Source organism: Thunnus albacares, chromosome 7 (assembly GCF_914725855.1).
Source record: "Thunnus albacares chromosome 7, fThuAlb1.1, whole genome shotgun sequence".
Lineage (NCBI taxonomy): Eukaryota > Metazoa > Chordata > Actinopteri > Scombriformes > Scombridae > Thunnus > Thunnus albacares.
Genome location: NC_058112.1, coordinates 12157618 through 12180477, shown reverse-complemented (window position 1 = coordinate 12180477; position 22860 = coordinate 12157618). Strand labels below are relative to the sequence as shown.

The window sequence follows — 22860 nt, the reverse complement described above, 5'->3', positions numbered from 1 at the left end:
TTCTGAGCAGCAGGGAGCTCACAGACACACACTCTTTGATGATTGATTGAAATCCTGCAAGGTCTGGATCACTTACAGTAAGGTAACACCAGAGCTGATACAGCCCAGCGTTGCACAAAAACCCTATGAAAGAAAATCCTTCTGCAGAGGTGGGGAGTAAAGAGCGGAACCGAGCCTGAGCACAGGGAAACTGACAAATCCCATCATGACAAGGATCATGATTGTCTACAGTCGATACTCCCACCTGACATCTGTCTCTCTGGCTCTGCTTCTTTTCTCTCTCGCTCTCTGACTGTTTCTTATTTCTTAAAGTGGAAATAGACTTTTTTGTTTTAAATTATTATGAAGAAAATATTGCTTGCACAGTGTGATGGCTATAGAATAATGACACCATCAACACTACTTATATCTGCATATGCTACATTTTAGATGCTTTGAGTATACTGCTTCATGTTAGCTATGGCAGCTAACAGGAAGAAAACCCTCTAAAAGTCAGTTAGCTAAGCTACCGCCAGAGAATATGGATCAGTATCCAGTCAGGCTGGCTGTCAGGCTCATCTACTTGTTCATATGAAAATCATATGAACAAGTATAATTCATATGATCTACTTGTTCATATAAAAAATGACAGAAAATATGTTATCATCATCTCTGTTGAGCAATTTCATTCATTTTATAAAAACATAAACATACTTCCAACCCAGTTCACTTTTCTCAACACATACACACACAACCCACCCCGATGCCGACCCCTGCTGTAGTTACTTGTTTATGTGAAGCAATAACGTTACTCAAAGTATGTTATTGCTATGCATTGCACATCATTATAATAGCTTTTGCCTGTTCCCAAATTCAATATAAAATTGTCACAATTTCAATTTACCTCTTCAGTGAATATGCTTCTTTCTTCCCTCTTATTTCCAAAGTGGTGTTGATCATTTGTTTCACGGAGCTAAGCTCTGAGGAAAACAGAAAGCGATCCGGTTTTCTTTGCAACAGTGGCGCAAATAATAATACCACTTGGAAACGCTAGGGGGGGGGGGGTTGAAAAGTAGTCTGTTTCCACTTTAAAATTCACCACCGACTCATTCTCTGTTTGAGGATTCACACTCCCCTCCTCTGTGTCTCCCAGCAGTGTCCTAGTAAATTGTCCAAGTTGTGTGAGTTTTTATGAGACTCTACTGAGGAAATTGGTCTTAATGAAAACTTGATAGGACTGTTTAATAGTGTGATTGCTGCATTATTAGACACCCTTGCTGCACAGTATGAGCTGGCGTTCCACAATGAACCTCATTTGATGTGTGCACATACAACACATCTCCATGTACAAACAGGGCTGGGTTTATTGTAGGTCACAGCCACATCCTCTCCTGCTCCTGCATCCTGCTGCATGTCCCACCTGTTGCGTGAGAAGGGTGTCCTTCTTCGGCCCTGTCCCTCCTCCCCAAATGCCCGTCCCCCATTCACAGCAAGCGTGCCAGCGGGCAGACAGTACCATCATTCAGCTGCTTCCTCTTCTGCTCGGCTAAACACTGGGGCTAAAGTGCAGACGGCAGCGAGATCGGGGAAGTGCGCACTCATAAACACATAACACAGTTGGAGAAAAAACACTATATGTGCACTAACACATACACATTTCCTTCTCTTTTACACTAAATCTCTGTTTCACTCACTCACTCACTCTTGTACACACACAGACAAATCTCCTGCGGCAAAGCTGTGGCATTGGGCCAGAACTCTCATCTGCATGGGGCAGAGCTGGTACCTTGATGGTGGCTTGTTAGGCAGGCCAACACAAATTTCATTAACCCCGAGGTTAACACACTCTGGACTTCTGTTTTCCAGTGCTTCTGCACCTTCCAACCCAGACTCCCTTCCTCCCTCCATCCTATAGTCGCATCTGTTAATCTTACGTGCAATGTCGTGAAATACACTGTGGTGATGTGAAGGTATCAAGTCCTGAGTGTGAAATATTTCAGGGCTGTTAAAAAATTCTGTCCAATAGCATTGTGCATCTGCTGGACCACTGGCAAGAAAACAGAAAATGTTTAATAGCCAATAGGAAAACAAGAGTTCTATGATTATTCTACGATAACATATTTTCACAAATGCATTTAAATGTGAGGACGAGCAAATGCACAAGTACGACAACATGTTCAATGGAGTGTCAGTAAATGTGTATTCACATAAATAGAGCATGAGGTATTATTTCCCCTTCTTAGGCTGGAGATATACCTACTTTTTGACCACGTGTTCGTGTAGACAACTGGCTGCGTCGTGAAAGTAACTGCTCACATACTTGCCTATGTACTACGTTTCTGGAGGATTCCACTAGAGGGAACACCAGAGAACTAAAAATATAAACAGAATTTCTGGATTTGCATGATGTAAACAATGAACACTGACAAGTAGAGACTTCTGACAATATTTGTTATTGTGTAGCGGTAATAACACATCATACAGATGCAGGTTATTGCAGACTTGTTCTATTAACTTGTCTTCAAAACTTTACGCCATTGTTGTTGCCGATGACCTGCCTACTGACCCCTGACCCTGTCACATCCCCGTATTAACCCTACACTGCCCCAACCTAGCATTAATTTCTGAGAACGTGCACAACCAACGCTCCAAACGGACGGTGGATATCTGAGGCAGCCATCATGCGCGCACAGACGCAAAGTTAAAAGCGAGAATATCTACGACCTCAATCCTTCTGTTGTCTCCACCTCCAACAGGCAGGTCCTACAGCATCTAGGCTCATTGAGAATGCAGTGTGAGTTGTTACAGGGACATCCTTCATCCTCACTGTGGAATTACCCAGAGAGAAAGATTTACTGGGTTGGTCAGATAAGCTGTGGGGCAGATTCATTGTTGATCCTGTGACAGCTCCCATCCCAGCTCTCCAGACACAACCTAACAATGGACTGACTGCCACATGTGTACGCTTTTATAAGACTACCCTTTAAATGAAATAAGACCTCTAAGATATAGTTGCTTCAAATGAAATGACTTTCATATGTAATGCTGTTTCTCTTTATTGGATATTGTTATATCAAATCATTTCTCAATGATAGGAAAGCCAGATGCACAGATTATATTTTATGATCACAGCACTGAAAACATTCAGGTTTCTGCAGCAATAACTTCCATCTGGAAATGGAATTATATGCTTGTACAGAATCAGAAATATTACTGTTAAGCCAGCAAAACACTAAGGCTCTAAAAGAATATAAATCACCACATTAGTACAGCTACAATTTTATAATTCACTCCTTTCAGAATTTCTTCTAATGAAAAGCTTTTTTTCCATTTCCATCTGATTAACTGAGCTCTTCCACAGTGATATAAAGGCCTTGCATTCTTAAATGGAAGCAATCTTTAAAAGCCGCACTGCCCAGCTGGGTTCACACTTGTCCCCGGTTTAACATGCCCAAAGCATTTTGTTGATGCAGACTTGCAGACTGCACCCACACTGGACTCAGTGTTCCTATAAAAATTGCTAGAATCAACTCCATCAGAAACACCCCTAAGATATACAACATGACCGCCATGGAAATTTCTTTTTACTGAGCATGAAGGTTGTCTTCCATTTACAACTGTTCTGATTCATCAAAGGCGCAAGTGGATACCAAGCAGCTGCATTATTCACAAATCTGAAAAGGTAATTGACGATATTCATTGTTGCATGAATAAATAATAACATGAAAAAGTGTTGTGTATGTGTTTAAGCGCTTACACACGCCAGGGTGGTGTCACTTACCATTTTACCGGCAGAGTGGTTCTGGCAGAGGTAAAGCTGACCGACCGTGAGAACCACAAGAGCTAAAATTAGGAAAGGTGACATCGGAGGGCATGGTTACCATGACAGCGAGTCAGCCTGAGGGTGCTGCTGCTGAGATACTACAACAAGCAAATCCAACTTGATACTGAACTGCAACAATATCCAAGTGTTTTGATGTGAATGTGTGCGTGTGGTTTGTTAAGTCAGTTTCTACCTTTCTGTCAAGAGACATCAAAACAATCAACAAGTTGTGTTTTATTTTTAGTCTCTTGTTGGACATTTGAAGTATTCATGCTTCCTCAAAATCTATACGTGCTTTAGTCATGATAAAATAAGCACTGAAACATCCCACCAGCCCAACACCGCACGTTCATTTCCCATATGTTGTCTCCATGGGCAACCAAGCAGCCAATCTGTCAAGGCCCCTGAGACTTCCCCTCTTCGACTTCCTCCTTATCTCCTCAGAGAAGTGATGATATAAAGAATACCTGTGTATTATGTGCTATTTTCCAATTTACAGGCAACGCATTTATGTGTTTGTGTGGGGGTGGGTGCATGTATGCATATGTGTGTACCTCCACATGTGTAATCATAGTTGATCAATAGAGGCCTGTATGCAGTAGCCAGCCTCCTCCTCCTCAGTGGACCTGTTGATGCTAGAAAACAGGGGGGCTGTTGTACAACTGGGTGGCCGCATAAATGTGGCACTCATCTAATATGCACCACAGTGCTGCCTGCCAACATGCTTCCTCATTGAAATTCTGATTAAATAAGGCCAGTCTGGCCTGTGCACAATCTGAAAACTATTTAATTATACCTTTTTAGCTTTCCCCATCATCATAGTTACAACAGCTACCTTGGCTTTTAAGAAAATAGAAATAAATGCCCTTAGAAACACCCACACATTCACAAACTCCTGTTAGAATTGCTCGTTGTGCTGTAATTATAGTTCTTTGAGGAGTGACACGCAGGCTATGTAAATGATACACACATTCATCCACAAAGCAAATAGTAGTATTGCAGCTGGTATTTGTACGTTGCAAAATGTGACGTTGAGAGTAGCCTTCTGAGCTATGGTTTGCTCTTCAAGCATAGATGTTTCATTATGTGGGAAGTAACTTTACCTTTTTAGAGTTTTGGAAGAATCTCCATTCTGCACCCCAATAGTCAAGTTTTAAGATTCCTCACTTCTTCAGCTACTATTCACGTGTGCCATCACCAGTCTGAGATTGGATCTTCTCTCATCTCCATCTCTACTTTCTATAAAATCACAAAAAGGTGAGTGGACTGCCCATCACCATTCTATCATCAGTCTATCACACAGCTCCATCCTGTACTGAATAATTTAGTTGCAGAAAATGATGGCCCATTTCAATACGGCTGTGGCTGGCTTAGTGTGACAATTCTGAATAAAAATGACCTGATGACACTTCTGTGGGATTGATTTCCTTTCCCATCAACCACAGTGCAATATTAATGAATGCATCTGTGAGTCAAAGTACTTGAACAAAGTATTAACTAATGTTAATCATACCGTTTCCGTTATTTCACCAGGGTAAAACATAGACTGGCTTAGTACTGTTCAGTAATAGTTTATTTACATTTGGATGTATGACATGTCATTGGCCAGATAATAACACAAAGATTGCTATTTGAACCTTGCTCAAGGCCATGAACACCTGCTGAGAGTGCTGTTCTTTCACTACTGTAGGAGCCAGATTCATATTTTACACTCACCGTACTTACATATTTATATTTCCTTACATTTGTTTAAAATTACTATATCTCATGTATAATGCACATTAATCTGTACAAGTAGAATTATTAGCAGTGTTAACCATTTTGCATGTGTGTTATTAGTAGTAAACTCATTGAGAGAAATATGTTCATGTCTCTTTATGATGGGACCGGCTAATTTGCCGTGGATAGACACAGGCACAGGAATATAGTTTTGTAGCTCATGTGACGAGACTGGAGCCTCACAGTTTTCCAACCATGTTGTGGAATATCTGGATACAAGGCTGTGTTTATCTATTAGATTTTTTAATAAGAAAGTTTATTTTGTATAGGCAACAAGGATTAATACACCCACGTCTGCTTTCAGCCAGAAGAGGAATCAGTGTGTTATTTTTGTTAGAGAAGAAACACATGTCCACTTAGGGTTCACATGCCAGTTTTGGATTGTACAACTACCACAGGTTCATTATAAGCCAGTCCAAAGAGTTCAACCACTACCATACCATGACCTGATCCCCATATTTTTGTGTCTGATGCTCTACCACCATGCATACAAGCACACACAACACTACTACTAACTTCAGAGGGCGGTAACAGATGGTGGACGTAATGCACCAAAAAAAGGTAGCAATGCGCCAATAAGAGTAGAAGATGACCACCAGCTGATGCAAAAAAGCAGGTTTCAGGGCATTCCAAAGACAGCAAATGTTTCATGAGGTAAAATATTTATATCACAGGTTTGGTAGGTTTTAAGAATACACTCAGTGTGTTTTGGAATAACAAAACTGTGTTTGTTTGCCATGAAAACTCCACAAGGTACCATTATGAAGGCCTCCTCTCAAAGTTTAGGCCTCTGCTGCCTCATTATGTTGACCCAGTCAACCAACACATGAGCACACAGAGGTGAGTAGACTGAAGTCTGAAACGCTTGACAGACTGTGTATAAAATCAACCGCTGCAAACTGTCTCCGACACGCTTCTCAGTCATTATTCACAACTAGAAAGATGCAGCCTCAACGGGACACTTTATGCCAAGATGTTTATATTTCTCATAGGTCTGCTGGTCATATGCCAAGAAGACATTATCTAGTGAATGAGGTACTAGCTTGTGCTTGCTCCAGGAGAGGATTTGGCTGATAAAAATCTAATTTCCTCCAAAATAGGGACAGAATAAAAACTTGACAAATTGTCATTTCATATTCAAATAAGAGAGGACTCTGGCCAGAAATGAAATTACATTAGTTCTACCTGCCCCACCTCAGTGCTAAGAATCAATGAAGATTCCTGTGTGGAGAGAATACTGCCAGCCTGATATGAATATTTACACAAATCATAGTGCCCCATTTCCAGTAATGGCTACATCTCACTTAGAAACCCTTGGTGCGAGAGGGGACATGTTATTCATATGAGGTTAAGTGAGTTGACCTGCTCAGATGCCTGCTAAATGGAAGACAGTCAATTAGACACACAGACCAGCAGAGCACAGCATAACAGCTTCCTTCCTCACCAGACGGCTGCAGCAGACGAGTCACAGAAGCAGACTACTAGCCTTAAAAATGAGGAACACAGTAATAGCGGAAATATATTGATACGTGTTGGGTTCTGTGATTTCAGAGAATGAAAGGGATTTTTCCGTACTCTTACGCAAGTTCACACAAAATCAGCAGTCTCACATGCTGACAGCACAATCACTGAGTAAGGCTGAGTAAATCTGCTTGTACAGGAGGACTGAACGTGACCATTTATTACATCAAATACAGTGTCTGTATTCGTGAGCACAGGGTGTGGATACCTGTACAATATAGTGTAGTGCAACACAATAGCCCTGCAATAAATTCGGCCTGTATGAAGCTTATAATGTACGTTTTTTGTGTACTTTTCTTGAAACACTGTAAGACTGGCCTGCCATATACTGTAAATACAGAGAAGAATAATATATGCATCATAAATATGGAATTCATTGCAGGGATATTGTGTTGCTTTGCATGATATTGGTGGCCTTTAGGTTTTTGCAGGTCCTGTACATGTATATATATGAGCCTGCAAGTTCATACAAAATCCTCATGGTATCGTTAACATAATGACTTTGCTCTTTCCTTTCTTCAATGTGTACAGTTTCTACCCTGAATCCTGATACAAACTCACAACTCGCTTAGCTGCAGATACTAAATGCGACAAGCCAGAGTGACACTTCAGCCCTCAGTATGATTCAGGACTGTCACCATCAGAAAACTAAATCTAGTCTGTCGCTGGGAAAACCCCGCGGCTGAGATCAGAGACAATGAAATGAGCCCTGTGTCAGTGCATCGTGTGTGTGTGTGTGTGTGTGTGTGTGTGTGTGTGTGTGTGTGTGTGTGTGTGTGTGGTGTGTGTGTGTGTGTGTGTGTGTGTGTGGGGTGTGTGTGTGTGTGTGTGTGTGCGTGTGTGTACGCGGTGTACACTCTTCAAGGGCATCATAATCATTGAGTATCACTTTACACGGACAGCTGCGGGAGATATAGTATACCATCATTCCATGTTAAATCTGTAGTAGGTGGTGGTACATTACATCATCCAACACCTAATATCAGGATTTTTTTTTTTTAATTAAGTGTCATTTCTGTACAATACTCAACATCATCCACTGTTACAACCAGACGCAGTGGATGAACGCAATCAAGCCTTAGTTATAAGAAGCATAACAGCAGCAGGTGGAGGTCTGCCCAGCCTCTAATATTTTTTCCAAGTCTGACTGGCATGCCTGTGACCTCTGAAGCCACCGTCATGAAAAGCCCTTTGATTATTTATGTTGAAGGCAGTGGCCTGGCTTTCGGCCTGGCTTGAGACCGCGGTGCTCTTTACTTAGCTTGGAGAAGGAAACTATTGTTAATTTATGAGACACGCTTTCTCTCTGTGTAACTTCTTGTGGCATATCTGGTCCTACCCATCACACTACCCAAGGGAGAACGATCGGTATGGAAAAGTCAGTAGGGCACCGGTTCAAGGGACACATTTGTCATAAATCCACTCAACTATTTTATTACTGTAATATTTATAAGGGACTATGTGTCTGTAGTACTTCATCATAAGTTATAGTACCCGACACGTAAGATTTTTCCTTATAGGACATATAATCTGTTATTATGCCTGTACTGTGAGTGGCCGTATCATGCTTTATGACATTAATATCTACTGTGAAGTCACTTTAATATTTCTATAATATTCCTGTAGGAGCTCATTGTACTCCAGGGTGACGATGGTGATCTCTAGTTTATGATACTATCTCCTGAGGTATCACTACAGTGTTCATAAAGTGGCTTTTAATGTCCTTTTAAATGTCTGTAAAGGCTGGTAGCTCATATCCATCAGGGTAAAACACACTTTAGGAAAACTCGAAAGTGTAATACATAAGATGAATAGACATTTTTTTTTCCTCAGGAAATCCTACCTTTTCCGTAGTTGAAGTGAAGTTTGATGGTCTTGCCCTGGTTTATGTGCAGGTAGGTGAACCACACGGCGGAGGTGAGCAGTACCAGCAGCAGCAGGAGCTTGAACTGCTTCCGGATCTTCTTCACGGGGAAGCGCAGCATCCTGGCTCAAACATCCTCCGGTAGCCGCACGGTAGAAAGTCAGAACGGGTCCGGGAAGAGGTCGTTCGGGCGCTGCTGTTCGGTGTCCCTGGCTGTCCTCGGCTCTACTGACGGGCTCGCTCTCCCGGTCACAGCGACGGCATCCCAGGCAGCCTGCGTGTAAACAGGGAGTATTAACTACAGCCGTAAAGCGCGTGTCATGCCTCTGGATCCACGGGGTGACAGCGGTGCCAAATTGCTCGTATCCTCAGATCTGGGTCCAAACAACTCTGTGGCGGTCATTGCTTATGAGCGCAACCCGGTTCCCCCCTTTTCCCTGTGAACAGCGTGGCTTTGAAACAGGCTTCCCTGCTGGAGTTTCCAGTCGGCTGGAGCAGCAGGGAAAAGGCTGCAGATCAAAAGCCGCTAAGTTCAGTTCAGAGTGTGACCAGGGGAACAAAATAGCAGTCCGGCGATAATCTACACAAATCCCCTGTAGCTCAAGCCTTTGCTGACACCGCGACGCTGATTATTCTATCGGCTACTCAAGGATCATCCCCGGCCATGGGCTTAACGCAAAGTATCAAAGAGTAAGAGGAGAAATTTAGTTTCCATATGGAGAGGTGATTGGACGGAGCATCTCCACACAGCTGCGCTTCTGTGCAGGAAAAAAACAGTTTCCTGCAGAACAGATGGATGATTTTAATCTTTCCAAATGAGTACAAATGAAATTAAAGGGCCTACAGTGGGAAAATGGCATCAGCTAATGCCGGTGAGATCTTTAACGGAGAGGTAACCTGATCGAGGGAAAGGTTAAGATGGCAATCAACTAAATGTCACATCCCTCTGCGCTCCATCTATTGTTAAACACATCTGAAACTGAGACTCTGGCTTCCAGTTGAAGGCAGCGGATTCAGATGGAGCGCGTTTTTATTGAAGTCTCCAGGAGAGGAGGGGCGATCAGCTGTCATCCTCATACTCGGGTTGGTTTGAAGCGCCGCCGCGACGAGTAAATATTAACCCGATGTAGATTAAAAACTGTGGATGCTCCATGAGAAAAGAGGTTTGATAGAAATACTCAGACCTGACTGTCCGGTTTGAGATCCAGGGAAGAGATGTCCATGTGCTCCGACTGCTCCGTTATCTCACGGCAGGTGCATTTTACCCAATTCTCCCAAAGTAGCTGCGTTGTCCGAGTCCACCGTGCGTGCGACAAAGATCAAAAGAAAAGAACCACATCCGGATTAAACTAATAAACAGTGATATACGGTGCAAGCAGCGATACAATGCCCCGTGTTGTTATTCTGTCATGAGCTTTTTTCCCATTAAAACGCCGCAATAGCACCGTCCAACCCGCTTGTCACCGCGCGCAGGGAGGAAAAACAGCTGAGCTCCGGGGAAGGTGTCGCGGAAAAACCAGCAACAAGCTGTGATATAACCAGGACAGAACATGGTTTTGTTTTGCTACAATGAAACACGTAAGGGTATCTCGTTTCACTGCACAGCTCAGTACGCCCATCAATTGAGCATCTTAACGGTGCAGAGCAACCTAACCCTTGGAGGGTGGGGAGTGACGACTTCATCATCCAATCACAGCCCTGCAAAGGGTTCAGAGAAGGCGGGACGACAACGTTTGCCCTCACCGTTGGCTTGGTACTAATATGATCTATCATCCAATAGCTGAATGTAAAGCCTGAAACTTGTTAAGCTCCCCACTTTAGTCCTTCTCCCCTTAAATCAAGGCAAGTAGCCCCCTGAACAATAATGTCTTTTTTTTTTACGGGTAATGAGACAACACTAACACTTGACACACAACAGTACATAGAAATAGTGTGACAATGTAAGGCGACCATCTAAACAGTTACTTCTTAAAATATGGTATTTTTCTTTATTAATTTTTCTCAAAAAACTGCACATTAATCACAATAGCCTTCTGAACATTAGAACTTTAAATCACTGAAATTTGATTTTTGCGTCCCTTTTGAAAAATCCCTGGGTGATGATGGGAGAGAACCAGGTCGAAAACGATAAACGTCATTTTAAAATATGTTACAGACAGAAACTAATTTTCGTTGTGATCAACAGCTCACATGTGTGTTCTGTCGATACCAGGTGCTGTTTTCTACAAATGTGGAACTACTTCAGTATAATTTGACTTTAAACGGAAATTGCGCATTATTACTTTCGACCCAGTCAATCGGGTGGGTGAAAAATAACGCAACGGTATAAACTAATTGTTTACATTGTTCTTGTTTTTATTTAAAATGTCTGACAATGTCCTTGTTAATATGTAATTGCAAACATATTATGTCCTTTATCTTAATAAAAAATATATTCCAATTGAATTTTTAGAACATAGGGCCAAACAAAAAATGATGCGCAGTTGAATTTTTTTCATCCCATTTACACATTGCATTTCCTCAAATTCCAGCTTCGAATCATATTAAGTGATTTATAGTTCAAAATAATTTATTTTAAGCTCGTTGTTACTGTAGAGTGACGAAAGAAACACTTTTTACAATCACACTGAGAAAAGCTGACATGGCAAACTTTAAGATAATCTGTCAAATGATCATGACTATGACGCGTGAATCAATTAAAACAACTTGCCATTCTTGAGTGAATTTACTTAAAGTGATCGAAAGCAACTTTTCGGGTAAAACTCATGGATGTATTGTAAAAGCTCTTATGATATATCCATGGTAAAAGTCCACGAAAGTATGACGTGTCCACGCGATCTTTCACGGTTCTGGTAAGTGTTACGTGCTGTACGTGCTGACGTAGTTAGGCAAATCAGAATTGTATGGGCTCATGGAAAATCGCCGTGTTACTTTCGCCCCGGTGAGACGAATGACAACACACCACGTCTTAATGTAGGCATTTAGTCTAGGGAATAAGGGAATAAATGCCTACATAAAAACGTAATGTGTCGTCATTCGTCTCATACTCACTATGTGTCAGATAGGGAAAAATCCATATATTGTTTGAATAATTCATCTACAGTCTGCTATTTAAAAAGGAGGTCACTACATTATTTTTCTATTTAATTATTTTAATTTTGAGGCTGAAATAATAATAATTCCTACTGACTTCACAGTTCATTAGACCATTGGTTCTCAAAGAGGAGTCCGGGGACACACAGGGATCCTTGAGGAGGTTCCAGGGAGTCCCTAGAAAAAAAGAGAATAATTCACTTTCACTGTAATTCCACCCATAAGTAACACAATCACAGACTGTATGACTGTTTTGGTCATGGGTTTCATACACTTTCTGTAATAAAACCTCTAAAAGCAAAACTCTTATCAGATGGGTGACCCTGGGACAAAATCTTATCAGAAAGGGGTCTGTGGTCTAATTTGCGTGAGTGTAGGGGTCCTTGATGTGAAAAAGTTTGAGAACCACCGCATTAGACTGCTCGCTGCAAAGTAATTACACATGATGTAGCCTGTGTGAGCTGTTGGTGGTGGCACCCTGAAGACAGATGCACTCAGGATAGACGCTTGGCTGCCGCCTTCTGGCCAAAGAGAAAAGAGCAATAATCACATTAAGAGAAGCAACAGTCTATACTGTCCTTGTTGAAGCCAAGTTGGTTATCGTTGAATGTAAGGTGACAAACTACATGTAGAGGAATAACTGTACTTTTGGGTTATTCCCAGAATGCATTTACATTTCAGCTACAGATCGGATCTATAAGCAATTTTCACAGCAAACATTTCAACTACTTATAACAGGAAACGCACAGGTGGAACCGATATTGTCAATGATTGCTCTGTTCGGTTTATGTTTCCCAATAAGTGAGCAAGTACAATTCCTGAACCCTGAAACTGACATCTAAATACAACAGAGCCATCAATGATTCCATTGACATTCGAGAGTGTAACTATTCTATCATTTTCTATTAATATAAAATGGTTTATGTTACTTTCTTGTTTACTAAATGCAAAAACTGTATGTAGAGTTAAGTATAGAAATAATAAATGGTCTGATATAAATTGCCCCATCCTGACAGGTGGCATCAAACTTAACAAGAGACTGGTGGAGATGTCAGTCATTCTGCACACAGTCGCACAGTCCTGACAGGAGGTCTAATTAGGCATATTAAATGGAAACACCTGTGGGTCTGAGCCAAAAGAGGAAAAACACTAACAGGATGTCTGAGTGAACTTAAAGGGGTATTTTACATTAACCGAGAAAAACAAGTATTTCTTCTAATATATCCTTCACTTTAGGTTCAGAAAAATGTATCAAACATGTGGTTTATCCTCAGTTTAATACATGTCCAATCATCCAACTACTGCTATGGTAAGCTAGTGATGCCGTTATGAATCTAGATAAAGGATCAAAGGACACGAAACCTGAACTATAAGAATACGACCTCAATTTAGTTTGTCCCAGCTGTGCCTTCTGAATCAGTCTGAACACAAACCATAATCCTCTCTCTGTGGATTAATAATGTAATCTTCAGAGCAAACAGTGAGCGTAAATGAAATGCTTAGGTATTCATCTGGGCCGTATTGAAATGAGTACTCAGTGAATGACCTCAGTCAAACATCATTTACGCTGAAGCAAAAACTTCACGGCATTCACCTTGCATGTGCTGTTGCAGGATAAACCGATGGTATTTCATCACACACTCTGGGTTTGAAAGTCATCCAACGTGTGTAATCAAATAGTTTCATGTACTTTTTTTTTCTCGTCTCTCTCGGCTGCAGGACATTATCATGGGCCTTTTGAGGTCCTGATTCTATCGCTCTGTATGTTTGATCATCTGACTTGTTTTTGTCTTCAGTCCAACAGAAACAAGTCTCTTTCCTACTCAGTGTACCTGATATTCTGTCTGTCTGCTCCCGTTATTTCTCTTTCATCCAAGGACGGGCAAGAATCCAATACATGCAAGGGACGTGCGCACTTTTAACTCAAAAAAGGTAGACAAAGTTTCTCACACTGCATTGTATTTGCGTAAAGCCCAAGAAAAAGGTGTAAATTGGCTAAGAGAAAGCTTTTACATCATCTGAAACTTTCACATTCAGGTACATGTCTCTTTCAGTTTAAAAGTTAACTCATGCCATTTTCCCTCTCTGCCTCCCCTCTTTTTTATGCCTGCAGAAACATTTGGCACCTAGGTCCCCCCTCCAGGGAATTACATGCTTGTATGAATCCAGGAGGAGGCGGTGTGCAGTGGTATGATATGGACAGAGAGGATGTTCAAAGGTGGAGACAGATACAAGTAAAGGAGCTGCTGTCTCCTGGGGTGTTACAGAGACCAAGCCCACAGGGAGGAGTAAATGCCCAGCTGGCTGTGACAGGTGTCAAAGTGTGGCACTGACGTTATGATGCCACTGAGCACAGCCGAGGGGTGAGGCGTCACTAGGGAATCAGCATGCAGAGAGCATAATCTCAGAGTGTGATGGTGTTTGCATTTTGAAACGAGAAGACGTGATGCAGACGAGCAAGAGAGGAGAAACTTTATCAGAGCTGCCACATCTTTCATCAACAATTCATCCGATTCAAGAGCCGCAGGTTCTAAAATTTCTCTCTTTTCACTAATCCAACATCTGTTCGTCCGTCTTTGTCTATCCGTGTCTGCCTTCTGTCTGTCCACTAGCCTTCATCTCCCTCAATCTCTCACAAACATCCTTCCTCGCTCTCCTCCAACCTTCCTTTTTCCCGGGCAGCACAGCAGCTCACAGGCTTTGATGAGAGGTCTGAGCAAAAATGTCACAGGGATTAAGGGGTTTTGCCTCCTGCATCTCACCGGATCAGTTCTAGCTGCCCTCTGTGCTGGAGCTTCCTCCTCCCTAAACAGGTGCGGAGTGGTATTTCTTTCTGCTCCGCTGTGCCCTATTGGATTTCCTTCTGGGGAAATAACATTCATCCATGTTTACAGATGAGTAAAGAGGGAAACAGGAGATGGGGAGAAGTGAGGGGAAGAGATGTGGAGATGAAGAACGATAAATTGAGGGGAGCACAGATCAGGGGAGAGGAGAGGATTCAATACTTATGGCAAAAGTCAAAATGGGAAAATCTATTTCCTTGGACATAATTAGAATATTTCTCTGGATTATTAATACAAAGTTTGCAAAGTTGACTTTAATCGTTTCTACACTCTGCCCCCGCCCAGCATCCCACACCCACACACCATGGACAGACACATGCACTCATCTGCAGCTGTTTCCTCCAAATACAGTTGGACAGATTTGAAAATTAGATGTCTCCAGAGATTTGCAGTTCAGACGGAGCGTTAAACATCACACGGCTACAGCTACTGTCATATTATACAGCATTCTGCAGTGTTTTCCCTGCCTGCGTCTTCACAAAGTTAGAGGTAAAACGTCCAAATGCACTCACTAGTCGACCTTGACCTTTGCCCTGAGATCTGCAGCTACTGGAATTTGTCATTTCTTAAAGATCTTGTTAGTATTGTTATTGCAGTACACAGTAAGCTACATTTCCATCTGAACAGGTGAAGTGTCTAAACAATAACAGTAAAAATAGCTCTGCTTTTTGTCTTAGTAATAAACTGTTTGTTCCAAGGATACTGTCACAAGAAAGTGTAGGATATCAAAAGACATCATACAGCTATGATTTTTGTTGACAATCATCTGTCTTACCCCTCAAAGCAAAGTTTGTATTTATCATGAAGCCACTGAAGAAGCTCAAACAACTGAGACCAAAGTGACTGTTGTAGCGTTAGAGTCTGTCTTTCATCACGACTGAATATCCATGCTTGGCCTCTTTCTAAGATTTAACAGTGACGGAAAAACAGTAGTCAGATTCACACACACAAAAAAACCAAAAACAACTCATCCATTACTGTATGTTTTATGCTGTGAGTATGAATGTGCTAAGAGAAAAATCTAGGTCATTTCTCCATCATTAGTATGCCAGCCAGGTGTAGCACAAAGAGGATTAGGGGGAAGTAATGCCAGTGGGGCTCTCTATGTCTATCTCTTTTTCTTCCTCTTTATCTATCTCTCTCTCTCTCTCTCCCTCTCTCTCAAAGCAAACAATCACACTTAAGTGCTCCCTGCTGCCACCTCAAAGAGGATATCCATGACAAGTAGTCCAGACTGGCAATAAAACATTCATGCATTACCCAGCTCCAATGATGAGCTTGTTTCAAGCCCATTAAACAAGGAATATTTGCTAAATCCCAATTTTGACATTATGGGAGATCATAAAAGCCAGGGACAGCCCAATCAGTCAACAGGTACTGTACAGGGGTGTGGGAATTATCTTCCCTGTGACTGCTCCTCCTGAAGAAGTTTGTTTTTTCAGGTAGTGTAGTTGTGTTGAATTAATCTTGTTTCTAAATATGAGCAGCAGACATTGCCTCAAAGTGGAAATGCTGAAACAAATCCTAATGAAGTTGGTGAAAGTAAGCAATTGTAAGTGATTGACCTATGCTATTAGTTTATCAATTGGCTAGCTAGCATCTGGTATTGGGCTATTAATATGACACTTGGATATGAATGTTCATGTAAATGTAAACTAATGCGTCAATAGCAGATTTGTAGTTAAAATCTGGAAGCTATATGTCAGTTTGGTAGGATGATGCTCCACATTACTTGAAAGGATCCAAAAGTGATAAGTAATGATTTGTTAATTCATGAGGTAACAAGGATTTCCTTGTAACAGCTCAGAGGGATGCACCACTTTTCTTGAGGGTCAATGTACAGCCTAAGTTTGCCATAGTTGATATAAATGTGGACAATAAATGTGGACAACATATTAAGAACACCTCTCACTAAAACACAATGTAATTCAATGGCACCAGAAACCACAGCCTCCAAAATGACCTTAAACATGCTCTCTAAAGCACTTTCAACACAGACTGAACATTATAACCTTCATGAAGATAGGATTTTTTTGCAGGTGCATTGTATTAGACTACATTAATTTTAGCTGAGGTACCCAATAAATATACAATTGACAGTATATGTAGTGTAATATATCCATTCAGAGTTAATCGAGACCGGTTCGTGACAAAAGAGACAGAAAGTCATTGATATAATTCTTGAGTCTAAGTTACCCAGGAACTACTTGGTAGTAATTCATTAATTAGCAATTATTTCCTGGTTTGTCATTTACTTGGTCGTTCTTAATCAGGATTTTTTCAGGCAATCAGGTTTTACCAAACAGACAATATAACATGAAACATCTTTCATAAGGTTACTCAAAAAACAAAATCATAAGTCTTACTTGAACAACGGAAAATGTACTCACAAGGATGTTCATATATCCACCAACCAAGGATTCACTGAGGTGGGTGTGGATTCTGCAAAAAACATCATGAGTAAGTGAAAGTTGTCTGGATAATACAAGGATAAAAATGATTATTTTACTATTTTTAGTCCTGTTAAAACAGTCTTCTCTGCAACTGCAGCAGTCACACTTTGTTCTTTGTTCTCTTTATTATTTTTATTCCATCGCATTTCTTCAGTGCCTAACTAGTTCCACACACTTATAGCTAGAAACACGGTTTGATTATAACATGTTGAGCATGTTTCCATGATGTGTGCTGTTTTATTTTTTCTAGAATAAATTGATTTAATGTACATTTTTAAAATATTAAAATTTATAATGGCAGGTGAAAAAAAATTCTAAAAACGTCTCAACTCTCCAAGCACATATCATACCTCAAAATGCTGCCACAAGCCTCCTCTCTCTCATAGGAGTTATAGTTTTTGAGATCTAAACCTTAATTGACAGGGAGAACACTGTCCAGCTCTTATTGACTGCAATACAAACTGCAGGTGGTCCCTCCGTTTCTTAAACTTACAGATCCTCTCTTCCTTCAAACACTGTGTTTTGCCTTTTCACAGGCAATAACAATCATTATCAGAGTTTGAAACATCTCTTGTAGAAACTACAGTATTTTTTCCATAGGAACAACCAAGTATTTCACACTGACACACAATTCCAACATCAGGCTAATAACAGGAAAGGCACATTTTACATAGAGCTGAAATGATAAGTTGATTGTAGGAAATGAATCAGCAACTATTTTGATTATCAATTGATTGTTTTCAGTTACCTTTAGGAAATAATTTCAAACATTCCCTGGTTACAGCTTCTCAATTGTTGATTTGCTGCTTATTTATGATTTGATTATGATTTATTTATGAATTAAATACTTGGGGGTTTACATCGTTGGACTGAGAACATTACCTTGGGCTTTAGAAATTGCGATCAAAGAATTATTTAAAGAAAATAATCAGCAGACCAATCGATACTGAAAAAACAATTGTTAGTTGCAGCCCTAATCTCACATGAGTAGTACCACTAAAATGAGAAGTGAAAACTAAACTGTACTGGCCTGATTTATTTTAGAGGCAACAATTATTAAAGAACCCCAAACACTTCTAGTTAACAGATCGCCCCTAAAGCTGAATGACAACACTTGTACTCGCCCTTACTACCAGCACTGTTATGTTTATGAAAAAAGTAACCATATATTTCCATTAGCAGCACAATTACTTTCAGAGTCTCAAAAAAGTGCCTTAATAACAACAAATACAAGAAAAAAAAAAAAAAGAAATAAAAGGAATGTCCCTCACCAATTGTAAGCTTATAGGAAATAAACTGAGCATATGGATGGACAATTCAGAAGTGGATCATGCTTTTCAAAGTTTCTATGGAAATTGGATAACCACTGGCATCCATTGTAACAGAAAAATCCATTAGGTTTATATATAATCCATAATGAGCAAGTTACAAACATTTCCAAGCTAGCTTTCATACTTACTTTGATACCAAAACATAGGTTTTCACTGGAGTATTCCTTTACACTACCTGAAGCAACATGCCCACACTAATACAGACTATTTTTGGTCTGAACAGGGTTCAGACAGAATTTCAGTCTGGCAATAGCTCAGTATAAAAAGCATTGAGTCTAGATATTCGTGAATAATTCAATAAAAATATACTACTCCTGATACAGAGAAAATGTCATTTAAAACATACCTCAAATAGCTGTAGAAAGGGCAGTGTCACTCAGTAGTAAATCTGATCCTGCGGGAACAGATTAACAAAAAATATGTGATAATAAGTTCTAACTCCTAATTATTCCAGTTAAGAAGAACTTCACAATGAAATGCTTAAGTGACTTTTTAAATACAAAATGTAACTATCTGACTCACAAATACAATAGCTGCTTTCTGGTGAGTCAGATGATTTAGTACTCTTTAGTCCTAGATGTGCACAAAATACATGAATATGAACTTTTGATTAGTTTATAAAATAACAGCTAAGTAAAAACATACGGACAGGGTTTGAAGTAGAGCTACACTGATTGATTGATTGATTGATTGATTGAATGATTGATTGATTGATTGATTGATTGATTGATTGATTGATTGATTGATTGATTGATTGATTGATTCAATTTATGTATTATCAGACACAAAAAAACTAAAATCCATGTGATAAAATGTTAAAGTGAGCACACTTATTTCCAACATGGTCCTATGATGTTAAAAGATAAAGAAACACAAAGAAACACAAGACATTCAACATAAAAATAAACAATACAATCCTGAAGTCTAAAAACACTTCATCGCAATTTAAGAAATAAAAAGTAATAACTCCCACATCGAAAAACAAGAACAGCTACAGTAACGATGTCATTGCAGATTTAAAAGTCCTAACCTGACTTCTACAAGCCCCTCTCATACTTAAAAACTGGATGTGTAGCAGAGGGCTGTTCGGGAACACGGCACCAGTGTAATAAAAGGAACTTCTGGCAACATTATTCACTTGAGGCACTTTACATAAACACACACTGGTCTTGGTATTACAGTTATGCTGAGTATGGACCATTGTTTTCTGAGAACACAAGTATTGAGGAGCATACCCATTGATAATATTGTACATATGATGCAGCTTCTGTTGTTCTACTCTGAGCTGTACTGGCAGCAGTCCTACCCTTCTGAATTCATCACTATCGACATGAGTTCAAGGGGATGCATTTAATAAATACCGAATACTATTATTTTGCATCACCTGCAGTATGTTACTAAGTTTAGCTGTCAAACCACTGTACCAAGCAGAACATGCATAATTGAAATTAAACTGTATCAATGATGACACGAGAAGTTTCTTAACAGAAAAGTCAAAAAGCCTTGTTCTGCGACACAGGAACTTGAGTTGTTAGCACACTTAACAGAGTGGTGATTTCCAATATTTATCTGTAATTTAGATATCTTACAAGTGCAAAAAATTATTTCATGATCACTTAAAGCAATATCAAGGACGCCAGATTTGGGGAACTTTTTACACTCTTAGGCCAATATCAAGTCCAATATGGACTGGCTATCTACACATATTGTAGTAGGTTCAGTAATAAGTTGTTGCAAACCAAACACCTTACAGATGTTTGAAAATGATTTAACTAAACAACTCTTATTAGGAGGCAATAACAAGTTTGTATTAAATTCACCCAATGTAATACATTCCTACTCCATGCATACATTATTCTTAAAAGCTCATAAAAGTCAGTTTGCTTAGGAGGTCTGTAACACTCACCAATAATAATGGGTTTAGTCTTGAGAAGTAGCAGTTCAATTCACGCCGTTTCCAAACAGTCCACCTGGAAGTTGGCTTGCGTATTGAATGTTAGATCACTCCTTACAAACAAGCATACCCCACCTCCATTTCTGTTGTGATCACGCTAGTAGACAGAATAACTGGTGAGCTCAATTTCTGCGTCTTGAACGGAGCTATGAAGCCATGTCTCGGATACTGCAATCACAGCAGTTTTAGAAGTAACTACAAACAGCTTGATCTCCTCAAGCTTAGGCAAAAAGCTCCTTGCATTTATATGAATAAAGTGAAGTCCTCTCCAAATGAATAAAACATCAGGATCTTTCCAAGTATCAAACAAACCCTCATCAGAGCGACAGGTTCCTCCAGGGCACCATCAAACACATTCGCGGGACACATTCCTTCAAGCAGCATCCATTGCACACCAGGGGAATGTTAGTCACTCCTCACAGCCAGATCATAGGTTTTTGATGTGATATTTCCACATTTTATGTCAACAAATATATCACAAAAATCACAAGCAACTGCTTTAGCATTAGCTCTCACCACCTCCTCACAGTTAGGACTGTAAAAACCCAGACTGACATCGATCCCGTATCTCACCTGTGAGTTGTTTGGTCCAGGACACTGGTGAATGTCTCCCGAAAGCAGCAGACAGACAGACAGTATGATGGCGCCAGCGTCAGTTTGTTGCTTGCCTCTGGCTCTACTTCCCTTGCCTGAGAGGCTGGACTGAGGAAGCCTGGTAATCAAAACTTCATTGCCATTTCCAAAATGTTTTCCCTCAGCTTTTGCTGAAAACTGACAGTCTTTGTCCAGAGGCTCTCGGACAACGGTACAATTTCTATGACAATCAAGACTGCTGTAAATAAGTCTCAAACCTAAGTTTAAAAAGAACACATAAACTAACACTGCTGACAGCCCTCCACAGGTCTGGCGGCATCTTGCCAGGCTCTTTAAGTGTGGTTTAGTTGATTAATCTTTAAGTTGATTGAGTCAAAGGCCAGTAGCCACTTCAGATTTGGCAGGAGTAGTAGCGCTGGGGGAACCCTTGAGTGCATGGTTAATAAAATTAAACATTCAAGCACATACTATTTCAGTATACTACATCATACCGAGATTTCTTTGAAGCTCAAGGAACCTCAGTACTCATGTTCCAGTTGAGCCTAGGAGGAAAGATAAATGATTACAGTTATAAGTTCACTTAAAATATATGAAGGACTTACCGTACAAACAATTTTCAACAGTAAGACAGTTCAATATTTACTGGTTCAGTCAAGCTATTTATATCCAAAACCAAACTAATTAGCTTAAATTTTCCTGGTTAAAAAAACTTTTGACTATTTTGAAAGGTTTTGACTATTTCAGTATTGGATAGATAAAATCTTCAGATCAGAGGAGAAAAGTAGTTCTAGGATTGTTTTATTTGAATAGTTTTTAGAGGCTGTGAAAAAGTGAGTGGACCACATCATGTCATTGTCACCATTACACTTTGTATTTCTTTCCATACTTTTCATTTGTTTGTTTAGCCAGTTTAACATTTGTTAGCATTGTAGCATTGCTGTCACATGCAATGTGCTTGTGTTTAGCTTCATTTTGTTATTATTACAGCCTTAGTGTCGTGTATGTGTGTTTTGTTTTTCTCTTTTGTGCCTCTCCTCAGGTACTGCCCTTCCCCCTCCTTGCAGCTACAGTGAGTGATTAAGGACACTGGTGTTCACTCACTCATCAGGGTCTGGATAAAGACCTAGGCTCAATCCCACTGTCCCCCCTAAGCCCTAAGCCCTGAACCCTCATGGACTTAATTGACGTCACCTGGTAGGTGATTGAGTGCAAGAGGCTGCAAGGGCTTGAGAAGGTTTAAATAGGAATTGGACAGCACTTTGCGACATATCATGTTAGCTTGATGGCACCAAAACATGTTAAGTATGATTGTGGGTTTGGGACTTTTTATTGGGACTTACAGAAAGTATGCATAAAGGACTCAAAATGTCTGGCAGAGAGCCCTCATGCACTTGATGATTTGATAGTGGGACAGCCCTAAACCCTCACGGATTTTGTGGGGACACACCTCAAAGTCCGTGAGTCCATGAGTGTGGATATTGGGATTGGGCCCTAGAGAACAGTGCAGACCGGGCCCTTGGGCCATTTTGGCAGTCTGTGTGCAAACCTTGGTGGTTGCAAACCCTCTTAATCCTCAAGCGGCTATGTACCAGGATCAGTAGGTTTTGGTTTACTCCTTTATGAAGG

General features: G+C 40.4%; 1 protein-coding gene across 9 annotated transcripts in view; it reads right to left on the bottom strand.

The window, feature by feature from the left end:
• Positions 1-22860, bottom strand: part of b4galnt4a (beta-1,4-N-acetyl-galactosaminyl transferase 4a) — a 148744-nt gene that overhangs the window by 124917 nt on the left and 967 nt on the right. Inside the window, exons 1-7 of one of the 9 annotated variants that reach the window (XM_044357914.1) lie at positions 20593-20674; positions 19209-19259; positions 19033-19080; positions 17293-17344; positions 12500-12580; positions 12157-12236; positions 8946-9240 (exon numbers count right to left, since the gene is read on the bottom strand). In XM_044357914.1, the coding sequence (XP_044213849.1) occupies positions 8946-9087 (142 nt within the window). In that variant the 5' untranslated portion in view covers positions 9088-9240; positions 12157-12236; positions 12500-12580; ... (2 more) ...; positions 19209-19259; positions 20593-20674. Of the gene's footprint in view, positions 1-8945; positions 9241-12156; positions 12237-12499; positions 12581-17292; positions 17345-19032; positions 19081-19208; positions 19429-20592; positions 20681-21213; positions 21302-21725; positions 21777-22860 lie in introns of those variants that run through there. The other 8 variants (XM_044357912.1, XM_044357921.1, XM_044357916.1 and 5 more) reach the window with 8 other exon arrangements.